The 24,218-nt window shown below is 41.2% G+C and overlaps 1 protein-coding gene across 2 annotated transcripts in view; it reads left to right on the plus strand.

Moving 5' to 3' along the window:
* LOC134537032 (glucoside xylosyltransferase 1) overlaps positions 1-8,194 on the plus strand; it is a 50,671-nt gene extending 42,477 nt beyond the window's left edge. For both annotated transcript variants that reach the window (XM_063377234.1, XM_063377245.1), the window contains 2 exons: positions 4,935-5,107; positions 7,155-8,194. In XM_063377234.1, coding sequence (XP_063233304.1) covers positions 4,935-5,107; positions 7,155-7,301 — 320 coding nt within the window. In that variant the 3' untranslated portion in view covers positions 7,302-8,194. The remainder of the gene's footprint in view (positions 1-4,934; positions 5,108-7,154) is intronic.
* The last annotated feature ends 16,024 nt before the right edge of the window (positions 8,195-24,218 follow it).

The following is a 24,218-nucleotide window of genomic DNA, read 5'->3' on the forward strand; positions in this document are numbered from 1 at the left end:
TTTAAAGAATAAATTTAAATGAAAATGAAAACATAATTGGCAGAACACTATTGAGTTATGTATATATTTTCATATCCTTTTGTTTTTGATACGATCCGACTCAAAACACGCCCTCTGGAATGACAGTTCTAGTGCTGCGTGTAAAACTCTCGCCGCCAGGAAGAATGTCCCCGCGACGTGGCGCTGAGAGCGGCGCTTGTCGGAACCAGGTAGTCCGGCGGAGCTCCGGCCGGCTGGCCGCAGCCTGCGGTTGGGGAGGGGGAAGAATGGGGTGTAGAGGGAGGACCAGAGAGGAGGCCGAAGAAACGAAGGGTCTGTCAAGGTCGCGCTCATGGAGCTAATATACAGTAATACATCTGGAGAGGACAAGGGAAGGCCAGCAGAGGATGCGAGGTGAAGCCAGGTATGGGCGTTTGTTCCCTGCTTCCTACGCTGGAAGAAAACGAAAAAGAGCCAAACTTGCCTCGCGCGGCCGAAAAGTTCTCCAAACTAAACTCGCAACAGCTCTGAAACTATCAAAACAATCAAACTGAAAATTTTACTGGAGTATCTGTAAACATTTTCCCCCACATCGCTTTAATATTTTTTTCGAAACATGAATGCTTTCATTTTTAAAAATTAAATACCTATTTACTGCCAAAAAATTTTGTGAATACGCAGAGTAAATTACAACATTGAGGAAAAATTTTTGTTTGCTATTATAAGTGGGGGACACCAGCGTATGAAATAAGGAAGAAGCCTCAAATTTTATTTATATACCCCTTTTGACGCATTCAACCCCATACTTTTATTTTTACAGAGAGTTGAAGTGGGAATAATGTTTCAGTGGGTAACACTACCGACATATGTCTTCGGAACGCACTTCTTTTTGTTATTATACGTCTCAAAATTTATAATTTCATACACAACGTTTATAAAAACGAATTCTTACTTACTTCATTTAATCTATTAAAAACCTCTTGTAATATACGTGTATTAGTAGAAGAACCAACGTAACATGCAAACCTTAGGTAAACACTGGTAGAGAATTGTTTGGAATAACTGTAATGCTATGCATATACTGACAATGTAAGAAACTTTCAATTTTATTAATTGTTTGCATAAGAATTAATAATTTTAAAAAAATCATAGAATAGGCCTTTATAGACGGAAACCTTTCACGTAGTTTCAAGTCGCGTACCTACATAAAAGTTTTTTAATATATATAATTACCAAATATTGTTGAATATATTTAACATTTTTATACATGTTACAAACATATAATAACAAACCTATATAGTATATAAAAAGACAAACGCCAAATGTTAGCATTTTGTATTTCTTTTCTCTGTGTGAATAAAATAACAGTTCTTAACGTAGTTGCTAATACTGTACTATATTTCTAAAAGAAAATTATGAAAACCCCTGACATCGTCACCATAACAATGATAAATTTGCAAAATAATTAAGGCACATCTTTTAATGCTACGAAGCACACTCTTAAGAGAAATGTTTTAAACTTATGTTGGGATGTAACTAATATCTTAAAAGCATTGTGAAACCGTTACTTTGAGGGAAACCTTAATATACCGAACACCATACCATCCTTTAATCGAGTACGATTTTCGCTTCTTAAGACCCATTTGTCTTCAAAATGCACTGTACTGTGTAAGTAATAAATCAGTCTTAAAATCAGTTAATTATTTTTTCTTCCTATTTTGTATTCTAATTGAGATAAATATCAGATAAGCATGTGTTACTTGTATCACGACATCAAGGTATTATTTATCAGTAATTAATATTTCATTTTATTTTTTTGTTAACTAATGTGCATAGGGCAGTGCACTAGACATCACTACCTGTGTGTAGTGTTGCGTTACATTTTTTAACGCATTAGAGTTTACATAAAATGATAAATCCAAATTTCCTTTAAAAGTATAAATATCAGCGATCAATTTTATTAATGTCCAGTATAACTCAGTCAGTAAAACATTCGTAAATATGTATAGGACCTGTTAACCTAAATATTTGTTAACAGTTAAACTGAACTAAGATGTGTCAGAGTGGTTTTTTCTCTCTCCGTATATTAGAGGTATGGGACATCAAAATACGCATCTGTCGCCCATTTACTTTAAATACAGAATTATAAACTACATATTGTGAAAACATTCTGCAGCAGTTTTTGCTGAACGGAAAAACATGGATGAGAAGACAGACAAAATGTGTTTGGTAAGTGATGTTTCGTCAAATGAAATGGAACAGGACAGTGCTTATCAGAATGAAATTACAGAACTACTTTTGTGCAAGGAAATGTATTTTTCAAAGACATTTCAAGAGAAATCACCTATAAATGAAATAGATCTTGCTGACATGGAAGAAATAGACTTAGATTTAGAGGCCAGGCCCCTTTCAAGTGACGAAATTTCTCTTGAAGGGCTGAAATATGTTTCTGGCTATATAGCTCATCGTTTCAGAAATAAATATCCTGACCTTGGCATTACGGATTTCAATTCGGAGGACGATAGCTGGATACATGTACAATCAAAGGGTAACTTAAAATGTCCCACTAATGAATTTTTTGAATTAATAAAGATCGCTGAAATGTGTTTTGATAATGTTCATGGCAACAATTTGTGCAAAAAAGAGCGGATTTTTGAATCACTGACTAAAATTATTTGCGGAACTACTGAAAATAAATATCCAGAAGAAGTTATATACTGTTTTGTCAGGACAAGAACGTATATGCGTATCAAGTATTTGATCATGAAATATTTTAACAAACAAGACCAAAAACGCAAAGAAAGAAATAAGATGAGGAAAACTACCCTCTAAGATTTTTCAGTGTGATAGTGTCCACTTTCCTTCACCATAATATGTATGTTCATAATTTATTTACAATGTTTTTTAATTACTATATTTTATAAAAGCATTTATTGTGAATATCGCAGCAATTATGTAGGGCTTAAGGTATTTATTGTATTCCAAATATTGAGTATGTCATTTTTATTGCCTTTATTAAAAATAATATATATGTTAACAATGTAACAAAATTGCGATATTTTTGTATTGCTATTGCAATTTCGTTTCTTGTAAACATTATTGTAGACTTTTTCATATTGAAATTATATTTTCTATAGGGTTGTTTGTATTTTAATTTTACAGTTATAAGATTTTTTATATGTTGTTTACTGTTTACAAACATTTGAAAAATATTTCCTTAACCATATTTTCATTTCCATGGCAATAGTCTTGTTAGCTTTTCGGGTAACTCTTCTACATGGATGATAAGATGGTGCGAAATCTAAAACATATCACACCACCTTTACATAACTATAAAACTAAGAGGTGTTTTCTTTACATAATATTAAAGCACAATGTTTCCTTGTGGCGTAGGTGATTTAGAATTTCCATTTATCTAGAAAAATGGGCTTTCAGAATGTTTTTTAACACACAGTGTTTCGGAAGGTTTTTGAAGAAAAAAAATTGACTACCCATTTTATTTTTTTGCAGCTGAATTCGGGCACGTGCATGAAATATAATTAATCGGTAGGAAGCGCAATGGTTTAAAGTATTGATGTTGAAGATTTGAAAAGATTTATTGAAATAGTGTGAGAGAACGAGCGAGTTGAGTGAGAATATGTGCGGGAGTGGAAAGATTAGCCTCTCAGCCACATGTGCGCAGTTACGGACAAAAAATAATCCATTCCGCCTCCCCATGGCGAAGGATGAGTGAAAGAGAAACCTGCTAAACCTTCCCCTCCTCCGGGCACGATAGAACCTTATCGGCTGTGTGTTAGAGGGAGAGCGAGATACAATCTTCGAGGTTTTGTTAGTTACCGCTAGATGGCAGGCCGCAGAGCGACCACCAGCGACACCCTTCCCGTATGAAGGCCATCTCGCCACTGACGAGCTGGAACAAAGCTCCTGACCTCCCTACATAGTAACGGTCACCCACATAGGCATCTAGACTCTTTAGTGGTCATATGATACAAAATTCATTGTTTTCGGGCCTGTGACCGTTTTTTACCGTGCACCAATCGCCTTAACCGCTACGGGAATGGAGTAGACTGTATGGCCAGTGACTTAACGCTGAGTGTCAGATTCCAATGGATTTGGGCAGAGGAGACTTTGTAGGAAGGTTTTGAGCCCCCAGTAGAGGAAATGCTACTTGAAAACTAGCATTGTTGGAGGGGTAGTAGCTTCCACCATCTCTGGCATGAGGCTGAACATGAATGACATCAGCAAGGTTTACGTTCAGATAGTAGCAGGCATGGTGAGGTGTCGTTAATGGCTGCTACACTGCCTTGACCATAGGCTCATCTGATGACCTACAGGTGGCTATCCCACCAGCCTGATGTAGGACAAGATAGGCCTAGTAAGCCAGTGAGCAAAATTAAAAATTTACTTGAAAAAATAAAATTATATGATTGATGGATTAACTTGGAACACCTATGGATTGGCGTGGTGAAATATTATTTAACCTACCCTTCATGACATCACTTTTTCTTTCGTTATTATTTTGCATTTTTTATAAAGTGTCTGAGTAGTTCAATTTCTTGCTGCCCACCAAGGCAATTTATGTTCTATTTCTGACATGATGAAACCCAGATTTTTTGAAGGAAAAAAATGGTAGATGTTGCAGTTAGACGGTGGATTTTCTTGTGGTACTTTAGGTATCCTTGCAGTTCATTCTGTTGCTGCTCCATCTCATTATTTTATCCCTCTCTAATGACCTTCATGTTAACAAGAGTTTAAACCCAAACACAATGCACACTTGCACTTAAGAAATTATCTGTTCTTTTCTACTTCCTTGTTGGGTTCCTCCAAGGGCTGTAGTGTATAAGAGCTAGGAAACCTGTCAATGTGCATTCACACTTCTGAACAGTTTTGAGCTCTCTGCCTTGCACCTTGCAAAGATCGAAGGAGCACTAGACGAAGGTTGTGATGTTTGGCAGGGGAGCTGTACGTGTACTCGTGCCGCTACAACTACCGCCCAGACCACTGCATGTACATGAGCGTGTGCCGCAGCGCGGAGCAGCAGGGTGTCGCGGTCCTGCACGGCTCTCGGGGCAGCTTCCACGCCGAGAAGCAGCCAGCCTTCCGTGCGGTGTACCGCGCCTTCGAGGAGGTATTGCCGTGCGTCAGCTTCGGGTGGCGAAAGTTGTGGGCCCCTTGCATGACCCGGAGCATGAGCACAGAGTCCGTACCTGAGAGTTTCTGTGGCCATTTTGCTTTTTGCCATAAGATTCTGAGCTTGACCACTCTAGAAGGGTAAATTCTTTATCGATAATGTCGTGCAGTATTTTAGAATAGTTTTTTTATCTCTGAGAATGTCACCAGTTAATAAATGGTATACATACATTGATTAAAATATAATTAATAAGTTTTGTTTTCATTTCACACAATTTATTTTATGATAAAACAATATGTGGAGTATATATATTAATTTTATAGAGAATAATATGTACATACTTTACCACTATTTCCGGTCTTGGCGTTATTTGCAATTTGGGTGATCAGCTTAGCTCTGAGAATTATTTTATGGATTGACTTCTGGATTTTATATATATGTGTGTGTGTTTTTTTGTTTAACTATGAAGTTTGGTGTAGGGTTGTGTGAATAATCATTTGTGGTATAGTGTATTGATATCAATACCTAATTTTGGATCCTTCATCTTTGACCCCACCAAACATTATTTTTCCTAGACTCTCAATCAGAAAGTTTGTGTCCCATTATATTCAGAGTCGCAGTATCCTCGAGTAAATATGATAGTTTTATGTTGGGGTAGAAAAAATTATAGCTTAGGGGATACCAATCCTGGAAGGAAAACATTTTGCTGCTCTAAACATGGGAAATTTCCAAACTTTGATGATGGCTTGCTTGAATTTATACAAGCTCCTCTTGACTGAAAGAAAAATGTTGTGGTATGGCAGCTTGATGTCGACAGTTAGGTTACCAGTAGCCACAGCTGATGTTGTATATCTAGGGACAAGATTATGTGGTTAGTTTCGATAAAACTAAAATAACACCGAAAAGCATGTCAAAATACCGCATTGCACCGAAATGCAAGTTAGGTATATCTTGGAATTAAGTATAATCCAACTGAAACTTAATGCAAATAAAAAACAAGGAATCTTTTAATGTTTGAAAATCATTTTATTTCATTTCCGGACAAAAAAATTGTACCATAGTGCATGTATCAGAAAAATTAATTTCATTTATTTTACTGTGCATCTTGTATTGAATCACTTTTAAACTGCAAATGGTCGTAAATTTATTTTAGTTGTTCTGAATGTAGCTAGAAAGCCATTTTATTGACAAATTTATTACTAATTATTTTATCGTAATAATGCAGCATTAAATTTTACCACTATTTTGGCGGAGTGTTACAAAACAGCATTTATAAAATTAGAACAATCATACCTTAATCTTCTGTTTTAAAAATGAAAATGAACTAAAAAAAACTTAAAATCTTGTCTAAGTGTATCCTTGAGCGTACAAGCAAGTGACGTCTAGTTTTGTAAACTATTCAAATTTGGGTGTACAATACATTTATTTTGCAATATGCTGTTGCAAAAAAAAAAGGGTAATCAATATCTAAAGTGAGTTGATATATTGATTCTTATTAAAAATACATTTTTATGGATGTGTTTATTGCTCTTGATTAATTTATTCTGTGTTTATTGAAGTCAAATTTATAGATAATATTTTTTTATTGCAATGTACTTTTGAATCAAATTATTGTTTAAAATGTTTGGTTTTTATATAGTAAAACATAGTCCTATTAATTATAAGATACCATTAACAGGTTCAATGTCTCAAGATTCCAAAATGGTCACAACATCTCTGCAAATGTCTTCAGGAAAACAGATCCATAACCCTCTCACTCCCCCTACTAAGTGTCATTTTTCAATGCTCGAATCTTTATTTTCAAGAGGTAAACCTTATAAATGAATTTTTATTGGAATTTATTTTTGTGACAACCCCAACAAGGTATCATTTGGTTTTTTATGAATTTAAGGAAAAGCAGTTAGTATTCACACAACCTTACTTTTCTCAACATTTTTTGGAAATTGAATCATGAGTTTTAAATGTAATGGAACTGTTGTAACATGGAAGAGGGAAGTGAGCATGGATTGGAGGTTACGCCTGTTGGGGTGCGGTCTGGTTGCAGTACCAGCTGGGCTCAGACCAATACGCCAACCTGTACCTGCCCATGAAGAACTACCTGGAGTCGACGGCAGCCACGAACTGCGGCAAGCTGCAACCCGTCTTCACCCGCAACATGCAGCGCTTTCTGCAGTCTGCCAACGCCAGGTAGCGCTACCCTCTGCCGGAGCCTCCCGAGCTTCGCCGGCACTCTCCACCAGACGCGTGGTAGCGTCCAAGTCGAGTGGCGTGGCCAAGAAGACAGTCCAGGTACTGCAGCCTAGAGTGGAAACATAAAATGTGCTTCGAGGAACAAAGTATGCAAACACCGTTTTTGAACTATGGATCTTCTATGGAGCCTTCTGACGGTTTGCTTACATCATAAAATGTTCCTCTTGCAAATGATGAAAAGGAAGTTTGAGAATGAATGTCTCGAATTATTTTAGTCAGTGATCCACAACTGACTATTCAACAACTCGCTGCCATTGCTGTTCATAAATAAACTATTAGAGTGCTAGGTTTTTTTTACTTTTTTATTTTTGAATTTTGTTGTATCATGTAAAGCTCGTTCATGTAAGGCGATCACTCCTATGTGCGTCGTTCTTGTTTCCTTTTGTGGGATCGGTCCAATCGTGTCACCTTGCACGTATATCTCCAGTATTATTCCAATACACTCTTGCCGGATGCACTTGGGCCCTGCAGCAGTCCCTGCATTGTTCCTACATCAGGATGCCCACATTCTGGGAAAATGGAATTAATTAGAGAAAGCTGGGGAATTTACTTTAAATCCTGGAAGATGGTTTATGCAAAGTTATTTTTGAAATTTAATTTTTGTTGTTTAGCTCTAGTTTAAAATTAGGTATGATAATTGTAATCATGTGTGAGTCTACAGGATAGTGGTGGCTTATATTATAAACTTATTTCAGAAATTTTCAAAATAAAGTTATTTAAAAAATTCAGAGTAGGCTGTATTTTGGATTGCAGCTGCCAGTGGTTTGTTTCATGAATTTCCATTGCACTGAACGGGAATGTTGTATATAAAATAAATAAAATAATTTAACAAAATTTATTTTGCTTTATTTTTTGACGCAGATTCTGAAAAACATACTTCACAGTAGGGTGGCCACGCCAGAAAAAAATTCAACACCAAACTGTGACAAACTCGGCCCATCTTAAACAACCATTGGCTCAATATCAGAATCATCAGAGTGCATATCCACATCCATTACCCAAGGATTTTCACCATTTCCCGTTGCTTCTTGAAAGGTAGATGACTGAAACTCGCTCGAGCACAAATTTTGTGCCTCGTTCAGGGACTTGTTTTGCCCCAATGGCTCATTTCACTCTGCTACTTTTTGTCTTATTCAATAGCTATGGCACTACTCTTTATTTTTAATTGATTTTGCTTGTGTGATTTTGCTTGTTTCTTTCTTTTCTCCAAAATAACCTGTTTTTGCTTAGGCATTAGTAGAGACAGGTGTTTTCGGTGAAAAAATTTGCACAATTTCGTTACTTTTTACGAGATGATTTCGGTATATTTTTCGCTATTTTATCAGTAGTTTCGTCAAAAATTTCATTGATTTTAAAACTGCAATATGAGGTTTATAAATATAAGTTCTACATGAATGTGTTTAATATGTCATTTTAGAGTAGAACTACACCGTTTCATACATAACTTTACCAAATATTTGCACAGAACAAGCAACAATTCAACAACTATGCAGAGCATTTCTGTATTCTACTGGCGGACGGCAAGTTCCCAGCGCCTTAAAAAAAAAAAAAAAAAAAAATAGTGTTGGATAATTAAAATGTGTTGTAAAATTTTTACTGTAACATAATTAAATGTAACTCTCTCTTATTCAAACCACAAAAATAAATACTTTTCTAGACCTATGTATGCCTTTTAAACTCTGTAACCTGTAAGGCCTACCACAATTCCGAGTAGGATAATTCACAAGATATTATTGCACAATTTATACAAACTTTTTTGTCTGCATTGTTCAGGTTTTAAAAAATGCATATATTTACTAGGCCTAAACATGTTACAAAGCACAGTACTGAAACTGTTTTAAAGAATTTACTGACAAAAAAAAGCTCAAGTCCTAACCTAAAAACAAATAAGTTACGTCTATTTTTACCTGTGGCTAGGTTATATCAATTTTTTCCAATAAGTGCTGTAAAAAACACGACTCGCAGCTATATGAATATTTCAAGAGTAGGTAGGCCTAACAAAATTTATTTTCGTAACGTTCTGTTTATCTGCTTAAGAATGCACAAAACTGTTAAAATATCGTACGCCCTACCTGCAATGTACTTGTGCATCCATTGACGAAGTTTTGGGTCATCCAGTTTATAAATCGGGATTTTCGCTTCGATAAAAGCTCGAGTTATTGACATAATGAACCTACTTGTCAAATTTTGCTTTTTTTGCCGTGACAAGGCTGATTCCAGCGAAACTTGCCTTTTTGCACCGGATTGTTGACTTTCCTTGTTTTTGTTATGCGAGGCACTGTTTTTTTATGTGTTTCAAGCACGTGTCTTTCCGTTGCACATGAGAATTTTTTACACTTTGTCAAAGACGTAGAATTCTTTGCTCGCAAACTCCACCGCCCTGTCAAATACTGTCACAACCATTTTAAAATCAACGTTTTACAAAAAGAAACAGAGAAAAAACGTTTGATTACATCCACGCCATTTTAAGAAACTGTGGTGAGTGGCTTCTCTGACTAGGCAATAGCGCGACACGAATACGACTTCCTAGACTATCGAAAGTCGTTAACAATCAATTATAATCGACTACTGTTATCGAGTCATCAAAATACGGACGTTTAGCTATTTCAGTGTATTTTTTCTTAATTTTTTTCGTGATTTCTCCAAGTAATTGATAATTTCGCGTTTTTAAGTTTATGTATATTAATTTCGTTAATATTACGGCGATTTCGCGCATCGCGAAAAACACCTGTCTCTAGGCATTAAGCAATTAATGACTCCAAAATCAAAGGTAGTAACTTTATAATTATTCCATTCAACTAACACCATTCAGTGGTCACTCATGAGTAACTTAAAGTTTAAATCACAAAAATCATTCCATTACTTTTGGCATTACAGCTCTTACTGACTTCAGTTTGACTCTCCCCACCAATACTTATTACGTCATCACTGCAAATGTTAACGGGGTGAGTCATATCTAACGACCATGAGCAAAGTCTGCTCTACTAAGCTATATGTACTTCAACTCTGCAGCTTTCATAGTTTATGAGTTTTAAGCGGTCTCAAATCCTCAGCCGAAGTGACACCCAACCAGAGATTAAAGACATTCATGTTCCTGTCAGAAATTCATGTCAAAAAACTTTCTGGAAAATTGAAATTTAGTTAGGGAAAAGTCAGAAAAATCTTATTACAAATTTGTTTGTCATCCTGTACGTCTTTGTGCCATACAGCCTTTCATTGCACCAGCTAGCAGAACTATCTATCATAAATATTCTCCTCCCTAGGGTTACCCTCTCCCCATTTTGGGTTTGCTTACAACCTCATCATTTCTTAACTGTTTCTTGCAGTAAAATTTAGAGAGAGACTTAGTTGCATAGCTGGAAATAAGCTGAACACCATTTCTGAAATGCATTAGGCTGCATCTTACCTGGCAACTTGCAGCAAGAACGTCCTTGTAATTAATTTTCAAATCATTCCAGCATTTTTAAATGGTTTATGACTTAAAATAAAATGGTCTTTGTACTGTACAACATTAATATATAGTAAAGGCTCTTTGATTCAGTTCGTTTGGGACCATGGCCACGCCATATTATTGATTTCTGATTTTTTAACGTCAGTTTAGTTTTAACTGGAATACCCCAGGAAAATTAATACACAGTATAGTGTTATTTAAATTTTAAATAAGTTTTAATTCGAGTCCGTCCCCGCGGCGTCTGTGCTCTCGCACATCGTGCCCTCATCAGTTTCGTCCCGCTCTCTCATGTCAGATTCTGTGCACGCCACTGTCACCGTCTGTCCCCACGTCGCGTCCGTCTCGCTCGTGGCCTGTGGGGCCAGGTTCTGGAGTGACTCTCCCTCCTTCGTGCCCGTAAGGGCTTGCCCCCCGCGTCAGGGCTTTGTCCGTGTCCCCCGTCCTGGTCTGGGGGCGTATCTCTTTGTCACATTGGTCCGGTAGGGCTGCGCACGTGTCGGCGCGATGGGGTGCGGCGTGATTGCACCGCGCCATGTTCCTGCAGTTTGGTGGCGCCTGATTGGAGTGGTAGGAGAAGTGGTCTGTCCCGCCCCTGTGCTTGGTGCCCAGGGCAGTGGTGTCTCCCCGGCGACCATACGCAGTTCGTCCCGGTGTATTTTTGCCGGTCGGCCACTTTGTGTCTGTACCAGGTAGAACGTGGGCCCCGCCTGGCGGATGACCCGTCGAGGTCCTTGCCATTTAGGTGCCAGTCCGGCATGAAATTTCTTGGCCTTGTAGGACAGTGGGTGTTGGCGGATGTACACCAGGTCCCCTGGACATAGTACGTTCGGGGGCCTGCTAGACTGCGGCGTGTGTTGCTGCAGATACCTCTCCTGGTTCGCCCTGGCCTGCTCCCTGACAGCCTTCAGCTTCTCCCGAAGCTCCTCTCCCCACTCTCCTTCTGTCGCTGCCGATGCCACCCGGCACTCTCCCGGGAGGGCCAGGTTCTGCCCCTGCACCAGCTCCGCGGGAGAGTACCCAGTGACAGCACTGGTTCGTCGTCGTAGACAGTAGAGTAAGTTCGGAATGTGTATGTCCCATTTGCTGTGGTCGTCACCCAACCGGAGGCGAAGCTGTGCTTTGATTTCCTGATTTCGCCTCTTGGTCGGGTTTGCCCTGGGGTGATATGTGGGGGTGGTGTGGTGCTTCACACCCCACACACCGCCTTCCACCTGTGACCTCGAAACTGACATCCGTTGTCACTGAGCAGTACCTCCGGATACCCAAAACGAGGAAACACTTCCCCTTCCAGCAATGACACCAAGTTGCCGGACCTAACATTTGAGGTGGGGTAAGCCTCCACCCACCTGGTAAACAAGTCTGTCACGACTACTAAAAAACGTTTCCCTCTGGAGGTCCTGGGGTAAGGACCCATTATATCCAGGGCAATAGTCTGGAAAGCTTTTTGGGGCCGGCGGGGGCGCTGGGTCTCCTCCCCCTCCGTCCTCCTCACCTTACACTGTTGACAGGTGTGGCACTGCCTGACGTAGTTCCTAACATCGCCTGACACTTGGGGCCAATAGAATGTCGGTCTCAAGGCTTCCAGAGTCTGTTCGGCCCCGGGATGTCCTGCGAGTGTATGGTCGTGGAAAAAACGTAAAACCTCACCCCGCGCCCCTGCTGGTACCTGGATACACCACCTTTCCATGTTGCCCGGCACCCGTGTCTGTAGCACCTCTTCCAGACAGCGCTGGAACGGCATGACGCGCTCACCGCACTCCGCCACTGCTGCCTGCGTATATGTGTCACCCAGCTGAGCCTGACGCACTCTCTGAAAGAGGGCGTCCAGCGTGTCAGCGGGGCTCGGTTCGGGCGAGGGCTCTGGCTGTGTCACTGTCAAGAGGGTAGCTGGCTCGGGGACCACCTCATCTGCCCGCAGGTGGCCCTGTGGAGGCACCAGGTCCTCCCAGCTCCCCTCGTCCTCGTACTATGTGTGTGGGTCGGGGTGCCGGGACAGCTCGTCAGCTCGTCAGCTAATTGGTTGGCTTTCCCGGGCACATGCTCTACGTGAAAGTCATAGTTTTGCAACGACATGGCCCACCTGGTGAACTTTGACTTTCTCCCCTGCATTGTGTCGAGCCACTTTAGGCACTGACTGTCCGTGCGTAATGTGAAGGATCTCCCCTCCAGATGGTGCCGGTAGTGGCCTACCGCCCACACCACGGACAAGCACTCTTGTTCATTTACTTCATACCTGCGTGCAGCTAGGCCGAATTTTGCGCTCACGTATTCAATGACCTGTCGCTCGCCATCGGGTCCCAACTGATACAGGACGGCCCCCATACCGACCTGACTTGCGTCTGTCTGCAAGTACAGGGGCCCGTTCGGTCGCATTCGAGCCAGTGTATGACACTCCCTGAACAGGCGCTTGACTGTGTTCAGAGCCTGGTCGGCCTCCGCCGTCCAGCGGAACTTAGTCTTGGGCGATAACAAGTCTGTCATAGGGGCTGTGACCGAGGCAAAATCTGGAATGAAAGTCCTTAATCAGTTAAGCAGGCCTAGCAGCCGCTGCAGCTGCTTCCTGGTTCGGGGGGCTTGTTTCGCGGCGATCAGGTCAATATGCTCTGGGAGAGGCCTGCACCCCTCCGCGTTGACCAGGTGTCCCAAGAACTAGAGCTCCGCCGCCCCCAGACGGCACTTGTGCAGCGTGCAGGTCAGCCCGTACCTCGCCAGCTGCTCGAGGACCATGGCTAAGTGACGTGCATGGTCTTCCCACGTTCGTGACCAGATGATCACGTCGTCCAGGTAGTCCGTGACAAACTTGCCAACGAACCCGTCCAGGACGCGGACCATCATATCCTGGAATGTCGCGGGGGCATCCATCAGCCCGAACGGCATGATGCAGAACTGGAACCTGCGGCCGTCGGGGGCAGTAAAGGCTGTCTTTGGGCGGTCTGCTGGGCGGAGAGGCAATTGCCAATATCCCGACTTCAAGTCGAGGGATGAAAAGATGGTGGCATCGCCAAGACCGGCCAGAGCATCTGTGATTATTATTAACGGGGATGACGCCGGGATGGTGACAGAATTTATGGGTTTAAAATTGACAAAAACCTCAATGTCCCATCCTTTTTCCGGGCCATGACTACCCTGCTGTTATAGGGCCCCTCGCTGGGCTCAATAAACCCATTCCAAAGCATTTCAGCAATCTGGTCCTGAATGACCTGTCGTTCCTTGGGTCCAAAGTCGTGGGGTTTGACAAAAATCGGGGTGTGTGGTTTGGTTGGAATACTATGCTCAGCTACCGTGGTCCGCCTCAGCATGTCAGTGGTGGCGAATACCCCCAGCTGCTGGGCCAGCACGTCCTCGAACAGCTCCTGGTACTCCTGTGGAACCTCATTGCGGATTTCTGCGAGTCTGAAAGGTGTATGGGGGACTTGGGGTTTTGGACGGCCGACGCAGTACACTGTTCTACGGCCCTGCTTCCCCACATGTAGCTTACCCTCACTGACGTCGATACTCGCCTCCTCCTGGATCAGCCACAGGAGGCCTAAGATCAGGTCCTCTCGTAAGTTCTGCATCACTAGACAGGTGGTCCGACTGCACTGGTCATGTATTTCGATGGTTACCTGTGCGCGCCCAGACGTGGGCGCGCTGGCTCCCTCCGTGGCTAGCCAAACTTCCTCCCGCTCCGGCTGACAGCTCCTGAGCTGCGATGTATGAATGGGTAGCCGCCGTATCCACCAAGGCATGGATGGGTCACCCATTCAGGCGGACAGGCACCCGCAGAAGCGCAGCCCCGTCATCGCCCAGCCTGCCCAGGCTGGCTGGCTCTGCCTCGTGTGCCGCTGGCACTGCTGCCGCCGCTGATGGGCCCTGGGCGTCGCCAGGTGACGTAGCATGGTGGGCCGTGGCCCTTGCTGCGCTGTTACTGCTGCGCGGGGTGTCTGCCACAGCCACCCTCGCCATGTTGGTTGACGTGGACAGTGGTGCTGTCGGTGTCGTGTTGGCCGGTGGTACTGTTGTCCGCACGCCGCTCCTCGTTGGGGACCTGGGGCGTGAAAGGGGCGGGTTGCGCCGGTCACGTCCTGTAGGCGCCGTGTTGTCTCTCTGCTGGGCCACCGGGCGGATATCCCGGGGACAGTGACCGGCTGTGTCACTGCCCCCTACTGGGAGTTTCCCTGACTGCGTCCCTCCCGTTCCATCTTGGTCCACACGGCGGCACGAATGGGGCACTCGGCATGCCCATGGTGTTCTGTGCTGCTGCAGTACTGGCAGCGAGGCGGTCGGCCTCCTCGCTGTTCCCTGTCCGCCCGTGGTTCGTCCCACCGGGCTGCTGTCCCTGGTCTAGGTGCCGTTGGTGTCTGGTAGGGGACCAACGCCAAAGCGTCCTCCGATGCTACTACGTCTTGAAACGCCACTCGTGTCCTTGTTATTAATATTGACAAGATGTCGACAAAACAGGCCTTGGAAGTGGCGGGCAGAAAAGAAGAATTAAGAACAAAATTTAAACATCAGAGGCGGACACGGGGTGGGTCCAAAGAAAATTTGTAAACTCCCTATCAAGACCTGGGAGCATAGTGTGGATCGTTATTGCCTTAAGTGAAAAAAACAAACAGTTACGTTTATAGGCATCCTTTTATTTAAGATCAAAGTTTGTTTTCAAGATTTTCTGTTACAAGCTATAAAGAGAAAACACTTCTATCATTTAACCATTATTAAAGAGAGCTCAGTTTACCTAATCATTTGCCGACCAGGGCCGCGAATAGAAAATTATTTTTCCAACCCATCATTCTAAAGAAACCGTAAAGTTTTAACATATTACAATAATCTGTAATCATCATATTAGCTTATCATTGGTTAATTATAACCTTTTCACATATACAATTTCGAGATGGCTGAAGATACCAAAACTGTTAAACTGGTTCGAATCCGATATCTGAAATTACATTTGGAAATTAACAAAAGAAACTTTCGCTGGCACTCGCTCTCACGAACTGAAGATTTTCTGGCGGTTCGTTGCTGATGGCGAAAACGCCGGGAGTGAGGGCTTCCACTGGCGAAACCACCCATTCAAAATTGGAGGTCGCCGGGCTTGTTTTGTTCCCCATGATGGTTTCTTTCTCTATTGGGGGGGGGGGGGGGGGGTCTAGGACCCTGTCTGTGGACAGACCAAACCAAAAAAAATTAGATCTGCACCACAGACAGAACAAGGTCGGGTCAGAAAACGACCGCAAGAGAGACAAACTTCAAAAGGACCGAAAAGAGAACTTACCAAAACAGGGTAGAAGTTGTTAGGCACAGCCATGTCGCCTGGTAGGAAGATGGAGGGCGATGCGCGGCTGACACCGCGGTTAAAAGAAAAAATATATATGCGGCACCAGACAAGAAATTTGGTTCGCCGAGAAACTAGGATTACTACGTAGAGGCTATACTGAGATGACTAAAATAAAAAAACCAAAAGGTAAATAGGGAAACATCCCTTTTCTGATCAGACTACATCTTAGTACTGTTGCTCGGCGTCAGCTTTGATTTAACTGGACGGGGCCCGAAACGCGATCAGCGGACTACCGACGCGGTCGTTCCAGAGTGCAGAGCAAGAGTTCACTCACATCCTCGCCGCGTCGCTAATTAAAACAAGGTCTTCGTCCTAGAGGGTGGAGGGGCGTCAGAAACCTTCGGCAACTCTCGCGTCCGGCCCGAAGTGAACTATCGTAAAAGACTTCCCTCTGTCGGAGTTTGCACGCACTAAGGTCGACCAGGGGCGAGTCGCGGTTCAGTCGACTTAAAAAAAACTACACCCTTATGTAACCAGATAAATTTATAAAAATAAAATTTCCCAAATTAATTTAAAATTATAGTAAAAATTTTAAAAAGGTGTCGAAATGCCTAATTTCCGGCACAGTCTGCCACTCGTAGTCCGCGGCGAGTCCTCTGGTGTCCACTTACGCGTCTACTCGTCTGTACGTCCGCTTCTACTCGTCTGTACGTCCGCTTCTACTTCATGTGCCCTCTCCACAAATTCCGACAATTCGAGTCCCGTGGCACCTCGCAAAAATGGCGTCAAGTCCGCCAATAACAGTTCACATATCACTGGCATAATTGCATTAGTAGAGCCCTCTGGATCCAGGCGGCGGTACAGTCGCACCTTCTTATGAATGAAAGCTTTGATGCCCTCGCCCTCGGCCTGCCTCTCACTGTACAACATTTGCTGACAACAGACTCGTGCTGACGGCCGGTCAAAGCGTCTCTCAAACAAATTTACGAACTCCTCCCACTCCATCACGTAACTCCCCGTGTCCATCCACCATGTCCGCGCCCCGCCTTGTAGCTGTCCACACACTTTGTCCACCCAGTTGTCCTTTGACGCGTGTCGTTACCTGGCTTTGCACACCCTAACAAATGCCCTAGGATTTTCGTGCGGTTCTCCGGCGAACTCTGGTAACGGCATCGGGTCCTGCACAAGGCGCATGGCAACTGGCAGTTGTCCGTAATTTTCCGGATGTGTCCCACTGTTCCTTGCACTGCCCGCAAAATGTCCGTGACTCTCCTCGAGACCCTCTCCCTTCACCACCGTGCCCCACGGACACCGACACGTCTCCTTTGTCTCCCCTCTGACGTCACTCGCCAATGGATACGGTAAATCACACCACGCACATGTCTTTCCCGTGTTCCCTGCCGCCGATAACATGTTCTCCTTTTCGCGGTTGTTATCTCCGTGTTCCATGCTCGCCCGACACTTTCCCGTCCGACTGAAGTTACGCAATATCTCCGCCGCCTTATCACTCCGCTCAACCGATCCCGGCGTGAGACGCGCCGTAATACAAGCCGACTCGTTATCTTGCACTCCACGCCGCTCCGTCGCGCCGCTCCGTCGTGCCGACTTCCGCTGCACCTGCGTGCCTTTATTCCTGTCCTGTGGCATACGTGACTTGCACTTTTATTGTCTTTGCCGGACTTTTCCCAAATTTGAAAAAAAATTTGAAACTTTTAAAATTTGTGATAGGCCTTACATTGGGCGCCACTTGTCGTCGCTCCGCTCGCCCTCCCTCGTCGCTCGACGCCCGGTTGCTCAGTTGTACTAGGTAGAGTGGGGTTCGGCCAGTGTGAACCGGGAGGAACACGCTAAGATGTAGAATATCCACCAGTCCACGACGAACACCCGATTTATTGTTACAAGGCCCTTTACATGGGGCTGTCCCCACACCGCCTGTGACAGTCTGGTTGGCGTGTGGTGACACAAAGATTTATCCCCTGATTGAATACTCCACGTGACGCTCTGGCTAACCTGCACCGTGCTAAGTCCGGCGGTTCAGAGGCACCCGGAAAGGTGACGCGACACTAACACACTGTGCCACGAGCTACTGTATGAAAGCCTAATGTCCCGCGAGATATTATATGCACTGTAGAAGCTACTACTCTCCGCCACATAAATGAGCAAGCTATAATTAGGAAGCTGACGCCTAGCTGCCCCTATGCCTGCGTCGCGATGCACTTACTCCTCGTTGGCTTGCAGCTCAGCGACCGTCTCGAGGCACGACTCTCTCGTGACACGACCTCTCCTCGCGCCTGCCTGGCAACGACTGACTTCCCCTCCGCGCTGTGGCGCGGTTCAAGGCAGCTCATCCTTTCCCCTCTCTCGCGTCCTGCGCCTCCCCTGACGTGTCGCAGGCGGGTGGGACGTCGTCGCCCGGTGAACATGATAGGAAAACATAAGCACTTTAAATAATATAATAAAATATTTACAATAAAAGAATGTTAGTGAATATTTACAATAATTAGTCTTGCTGTAACACAGCGTCCAGTCCTTATGTATTTACCGCTGATTCCCTTGGCGCGCATGAATCTCTCGTCCCCCCCCCCCCTGCCCTAGCCGCACTGCACAATCGGCGCACACGCAACACAGGGCAGGAGAAGGCGTTGGCGTGGCATAACGGGCAGTGAGAGCTGGGTCGACACTTGGGTCGACGTCAAATGCTTAATGGCAATAAATATTACACATAAGCATTACTGTTGCATCTGTTAATAATTGATTAAATCCATCCCAATATATGAATCCGAACAGCTTGATCCATGCTTGAATAAAGAATGAGGCCAACAGAAGAATGCCGGATTGAAGAGCGACTGTATTCACAACCTATTTACCCGTAAGTTAAGCGATGAAGTTTACCAAAACTGCTGAAACAGAAAGTGGGATTCGCAATGTAATCACTAACTTGGATCTTGCATCTGGGAACAGCTTAGTTGAAAAAAAACGTGCTCTGATGCCACTTCGGTCCGGGGCTTCCTGGACCTCTGCGCTGGCATGACATGAGATGGGAAGGGGGTGGGGGAATAGAGTTTGTCACTGGGTTCTTTCTGCTTCTCTTCACTGTGGCTGCTGGGAAAGGCAACCCTCTCCACTTCTTCTTGAACTCTCTCAGCCCACCACTTTATATCACTTTGTTCTTTGCTTTCTGAACAGCAGCTTTTGCAATACAGTCATAAAACACACTTTGTTTTCTAACTCCGGCTTGGTTTCCAAAGAGGCATCTACTCATGAAAGTGGCACTTAATAAAGGTCTAGTAAATATGTAATAAATTTATTAATTTTTTAATAATATTCAAGTGCTGTGTACTTGAATTGTGATTTCTACTCCATTAAGTATTTTTCCTAAACTCACATTATAATCAGAAGAGTCACATTTTTTCAGGTAAGTACTGTATCTTATTTAAGCCAAATTCCAGTTAACTTAAAGGCAAAGTTTTTTTTTAGCTATTATTATTTAGTAACATTCCTATCAAATTCAAAGACAATTTTCAATGTAACATATTCGTCAAATTTAACAAAACATAAAGAAATCAGTGTTCAAGTTGCTTTGACTTGTGTGTGAAACAATTTACTGAATTTCGGGTATTATATAGTTAAAAATATATAAAGGCTGTCCATATAAATTGGAAGCCAGTTAACAACTTAGTTTAAAAAAAAAAAAGCAATATTCTTATTGCATGTGGTTTCCTATGCAAATTTAACTTATAAACTTGAATTATTGTGACTGTGCACTTGAAGATTGTTTGGATCTAATGTTAAAAGTGTAAGTATTCACTGCCAATTGCCATTTATGAAGATGTAAAGACAACCTGTGTGAATTGTGAGAATTTTTTTTATTCTGTTAAAGAAAACTGATCTATGTAGTTACTATGATGTCAATTTCACATTACATATTCACATTTTTGTAACTGTTTAAGAAATTTCAAAGATTCCAGATCCATTTTTAAGACAAGGATTTTGTAATATACTTAATTGGTGTTAAAGTTGTTGCGATGGTTAATGCTTTGCAGAGAAAGATGATGTTTTCACAGCCACCAAAACTAACATAGTCTGAACAGCATTTAAGAACAGTGCTTTTAATGACGATTGAATGGAATTCGGAAGGTTATTGTTTTAGCGACATTGTTTGTGTAATAGAGAAAGAGAAAGTACCTGAGATTTCTGAATGATAAAATTAAATTTAATATACATTGTGCTTAAATGTTTATGGTAGAATGGCATCACCTGGAAACCGCCAATTGTTATTAAAAACTTTGTACTAATTATAAATTTTTATAAAAAGAATATGTTGTTGTAACAGTTCTATTTTTTGGCTCCCAATGTATGAATGACCTTTGTGATGATATTTTTGTGAGGAGACATCCATGTAGTAATCATATTATTAAAGGTTTTAATTATTTAAGAAATAATACATTAGTAGGTTTTTCTTTTACAATACAATATTGCAAAATAATATGTCATACTAATGTTTTTGCAACTCATAAAGGGTTCAAATTAAATGAATATGTACCAAGTGAAATATCTTTCCAAGTAATACATACTGTGTTTTTTTAATTATATAGATGTAAATATGTGGAAAACAACAATGAAAGAAAAGTGTAGTTACGTAGAGTTGCCATTGGTGTTGTTGTAAATTATTCAATACTGCCCAGGTGAAAACCTTTCTATTTACATATGTTTTATATGTATGTATAGTATAAATGTATTACTATTGTCTTTGTGTTTTTTTTTTCTCTGTGTGAGAAATTTGTAATATATATCTAAAATAATGAAAGAGGTTACTGTGCAATGCTACAAAATTTAAGTAATAATCATTATGTGCAGTTTAACAGCTCACACTTTTTTTTTGACCACTTCCAGATCCTCGTAGCTTCACTCATGCACGCTCCAGGCTGAAGTCAGTTCCGTCCCTTGCACATGCCCGTGCCACTCCCTCGTCTCGCCACACCTGACCAGACCTTTGGCTGGAACACTTCCCTAGTAGAGACAGCATTTCATGGTTCTGTTTTCAGGCTAATCTCATTTTTAAAACATGGGATTTCTGCCTTATTATTATCAGTTTTTGTCAATTCTATTTCTTCATTAAAATATTGTATCCCTACTTAGTATCATAAATGCGAAAGTGTTTGGCCTTTCATGCAGCAGCAGAACAATAGATTGACATGATTTTTTTGTATATAAATATTTTATGGTCCGGAGAGTGACTGAGACTACATACAATTCAGTTTTACAATAGAAAATCATAGGTGGTAGGTCATTGACACACAAACCGTGAGTTTGTGTCATTTCTCTATGTCCGCCACACGGTCATATACCCTCTTTTATCGCATAATCGTCGCACCGATATTTTAGGGCGTCAAAATTTGGATAAAAAATACCTCTCGCGTAAACGTCGCATGATGTTTTTGGTCCCGCTTTTAGATTCCGAGCGCTTTGTGTAGGAATTTTTTCCATATAAAAAATGTTTTTTAAAGTAGAAATCTTATATTTATTCGGGCATAGCCACTTATTTAATTAACGTAAATACGAAGTTATCTGATGTGTAAATTTTCTTTTAAAGACTTTTTAAACTATATAACCTTTATCTGTTCGTCTGCGTTGCCGCGGTGTACCGTTTATAAAAATGTAGCCAGCATTAGTTGGCATCATTCATGTTTGGTTATGTTGCTTCCCGTATAGAGCGCGCACACGTAGTCGAATATCGATATCTCACTGATTGCATGCAATGTGCGCTCTCTGTCGAGTGCCAAGTTAACTGTATTTGTTACACACACTTTCCTTGTGTGTACTACGACGATAGTTATGCGTTAGTTCAGGCTCGCATTCAGGTCACAGATTTGGTTTTTCTATTTAAAATTGAAGAAAGATTTTTGTTGCATGACTTAATAATTTAAATTGTTTGGCGTGTTCTTGTATACTCCACTTTTTAAATAAACGTACTTTCCATGAATGGGATTTTTTTATGAATAACTTTACATAACAAAAAAAAGTTTTTTCGCATAACCGTCGCACCCCTACTTTTCAAACTTGGTTTTAGTATAAAATGTGCGACGATGATGTGATAAAATACGGTAACAAAGTCTGGCAACTTCCTATCCTCCTTGGCGAAACCCATCCGCTTAGTGAAGCTTGCAACTGCTAGCGAACTAAAGGCGCTAATAACAGTTTATTTTAGAACTTCGTCAATATATGGCATTGCCTTCAATTTGTAATGCGCTATCGTTTGTTGCATCTGTCACGTTTTGCATAGGCGTTACCTACCTACCTAACCACAAAATGAAGCTGAAGATTGGTGTCCCAGTTTTGCTGATGCACGAAGATTGTGCGATCAGTGTGACTTTAAAATCATAATTTCCCATGTTTAAAGTGTATGACCTAGAGAAACTTGGTAGTGATGGGTGTAACCCAGGCAATGTCAGGTACTTTAGAAAGTAAGTTCATAAATATGAAACAAAAATTTTTCTTGGTACTTCTTTACCAAAACAGTGTTTTATTGACTGTGATACGTGATGCACATTTTTCATTGAAGTAATTCATAATAAGCCTACTTTTAACATAATTACTCACAAAAACTGAAATGAAAATAAATCTATAAGCATTTGTGTGTTTGATAAATGTAAACACACATCTCAGTATTCCAAGTATGAGGTTATGAAAGATATAAAAAACAAGCTAAGTATAATTAAATTATATTCATTGAATTAAATATATCAAAAGGTATGTTTAAGTGAATTTGGTTAAGTTCTTTAAAATGATAATATTTATTGATATTTTTATGGTGTGTTAACTTTAATTTTGGTGTTACATGACATAATGACATGCTTTTCATTCTTATTTCAGTGCTATTGCAATTCACCATATAATCTGGTTCTTAATCATTAGTTCATTTTGTCTTATTCTGCAATGGAACCATCTTGTCGACAAACAAATAACCCAAATTTACTGTGAGAATTATTTTTGACGATTTTATCAAACCTTATGGTCCTAGATTGTGGACATGCTGGCAAATGATGTTAATTATATTATTCTATTAAACATTAAAACTGCAATAGAGTACACAACATTGTAAGTTAGAATGACTTATGTGTAGGGACATAACACTATCGAATTTACAATAATGTGAATATTTATGTCAATTTCAACATTTTTAGTAAAAAAAAAAAAAGTTTTTCACTTTTTTAAAAAAAAATATATATACTGAGAATATGCTTCCAAAATATTGGGATATTGAGAAAATGATGTTGAGAAATGGCCTTTTAACAATCTACATCATAATTTAGGTCCAAAGATTGTAAGAAAACAATGAAAAATATCCAGATAAATATTTTTTCTATCTACGTATTCTTTAGGTTTTACCTGTCCATGTCATCTTTCATTTAAAAAAAAAAACACTGCACCATCACCAAAGATAGTATGTAGGTATATATGCTTCAATACTAAAGTACATATATGAATGCAAGCAGCCAGATGCTGAAATTTTTAGTCAAGAGTAGGTTGTTAGGTCAATGTTCAGAGTTCTCTTTGCAGAGTCTTGTTTGTGACTTTTTGATTGAGAAATACTTTGTATGTATAGTTTTATGGAATTTTTATTCATGTTTTGTGTATATGTTGTTTGTTAAAGTGTTAATTTTTATTTTATTAATAACTGTCATTAAGCTGCAGATTGTAACTGGCATATGTAAAGGAAAGCTATTCGTGCTATTTTTTATGATGTATTTCCTACCGGTGTTCTATAAACATTTTTTGAGAACTCAGGATCAAAGGTTAAAAATCATTAAATGGAAAAAAAATTCTGTGGAAAAACAAGTGATTCATTAAGCAGTTCTGCTTCATTCATCTTTTTGGGTGATTATGATCCCGCCAACTTTAGAAGATAGGTTCTTTTTATTTCTGAACTACCAACCTTTTTGAGTTAAGTTTGACCATAAAGCATGCACACATCATAATTGTGTGCTGATTCCCTGAAATACAATGAATATAGGTTGTACTTGTACACCAGTCTCAAGTAACACGAAAACAATATTTAACATAATAACATTTTACAAGCTTTAAAATTAACCTCAGTATTTGTTTCCTTCTCGCAAATTTACATTCCCTTCTGTCAAAATAAAAACCTTCAT

This window comes from Bacillus rossius, chromosome 1 (genome assembly GCF_032445375.1).
Source record: "Bacillus rossius redtenbacheri isolate Brsri chromosome 1, Brsri_v3, whole genome shotgun sequence".
Taxonomy (NCBI): domain Eukaryota; kingdom Metazoa; phylum Arthropoda; class Insecta; order Phasmatodea; family Bacillidae; genus Bacillus; species Bacillus rossius.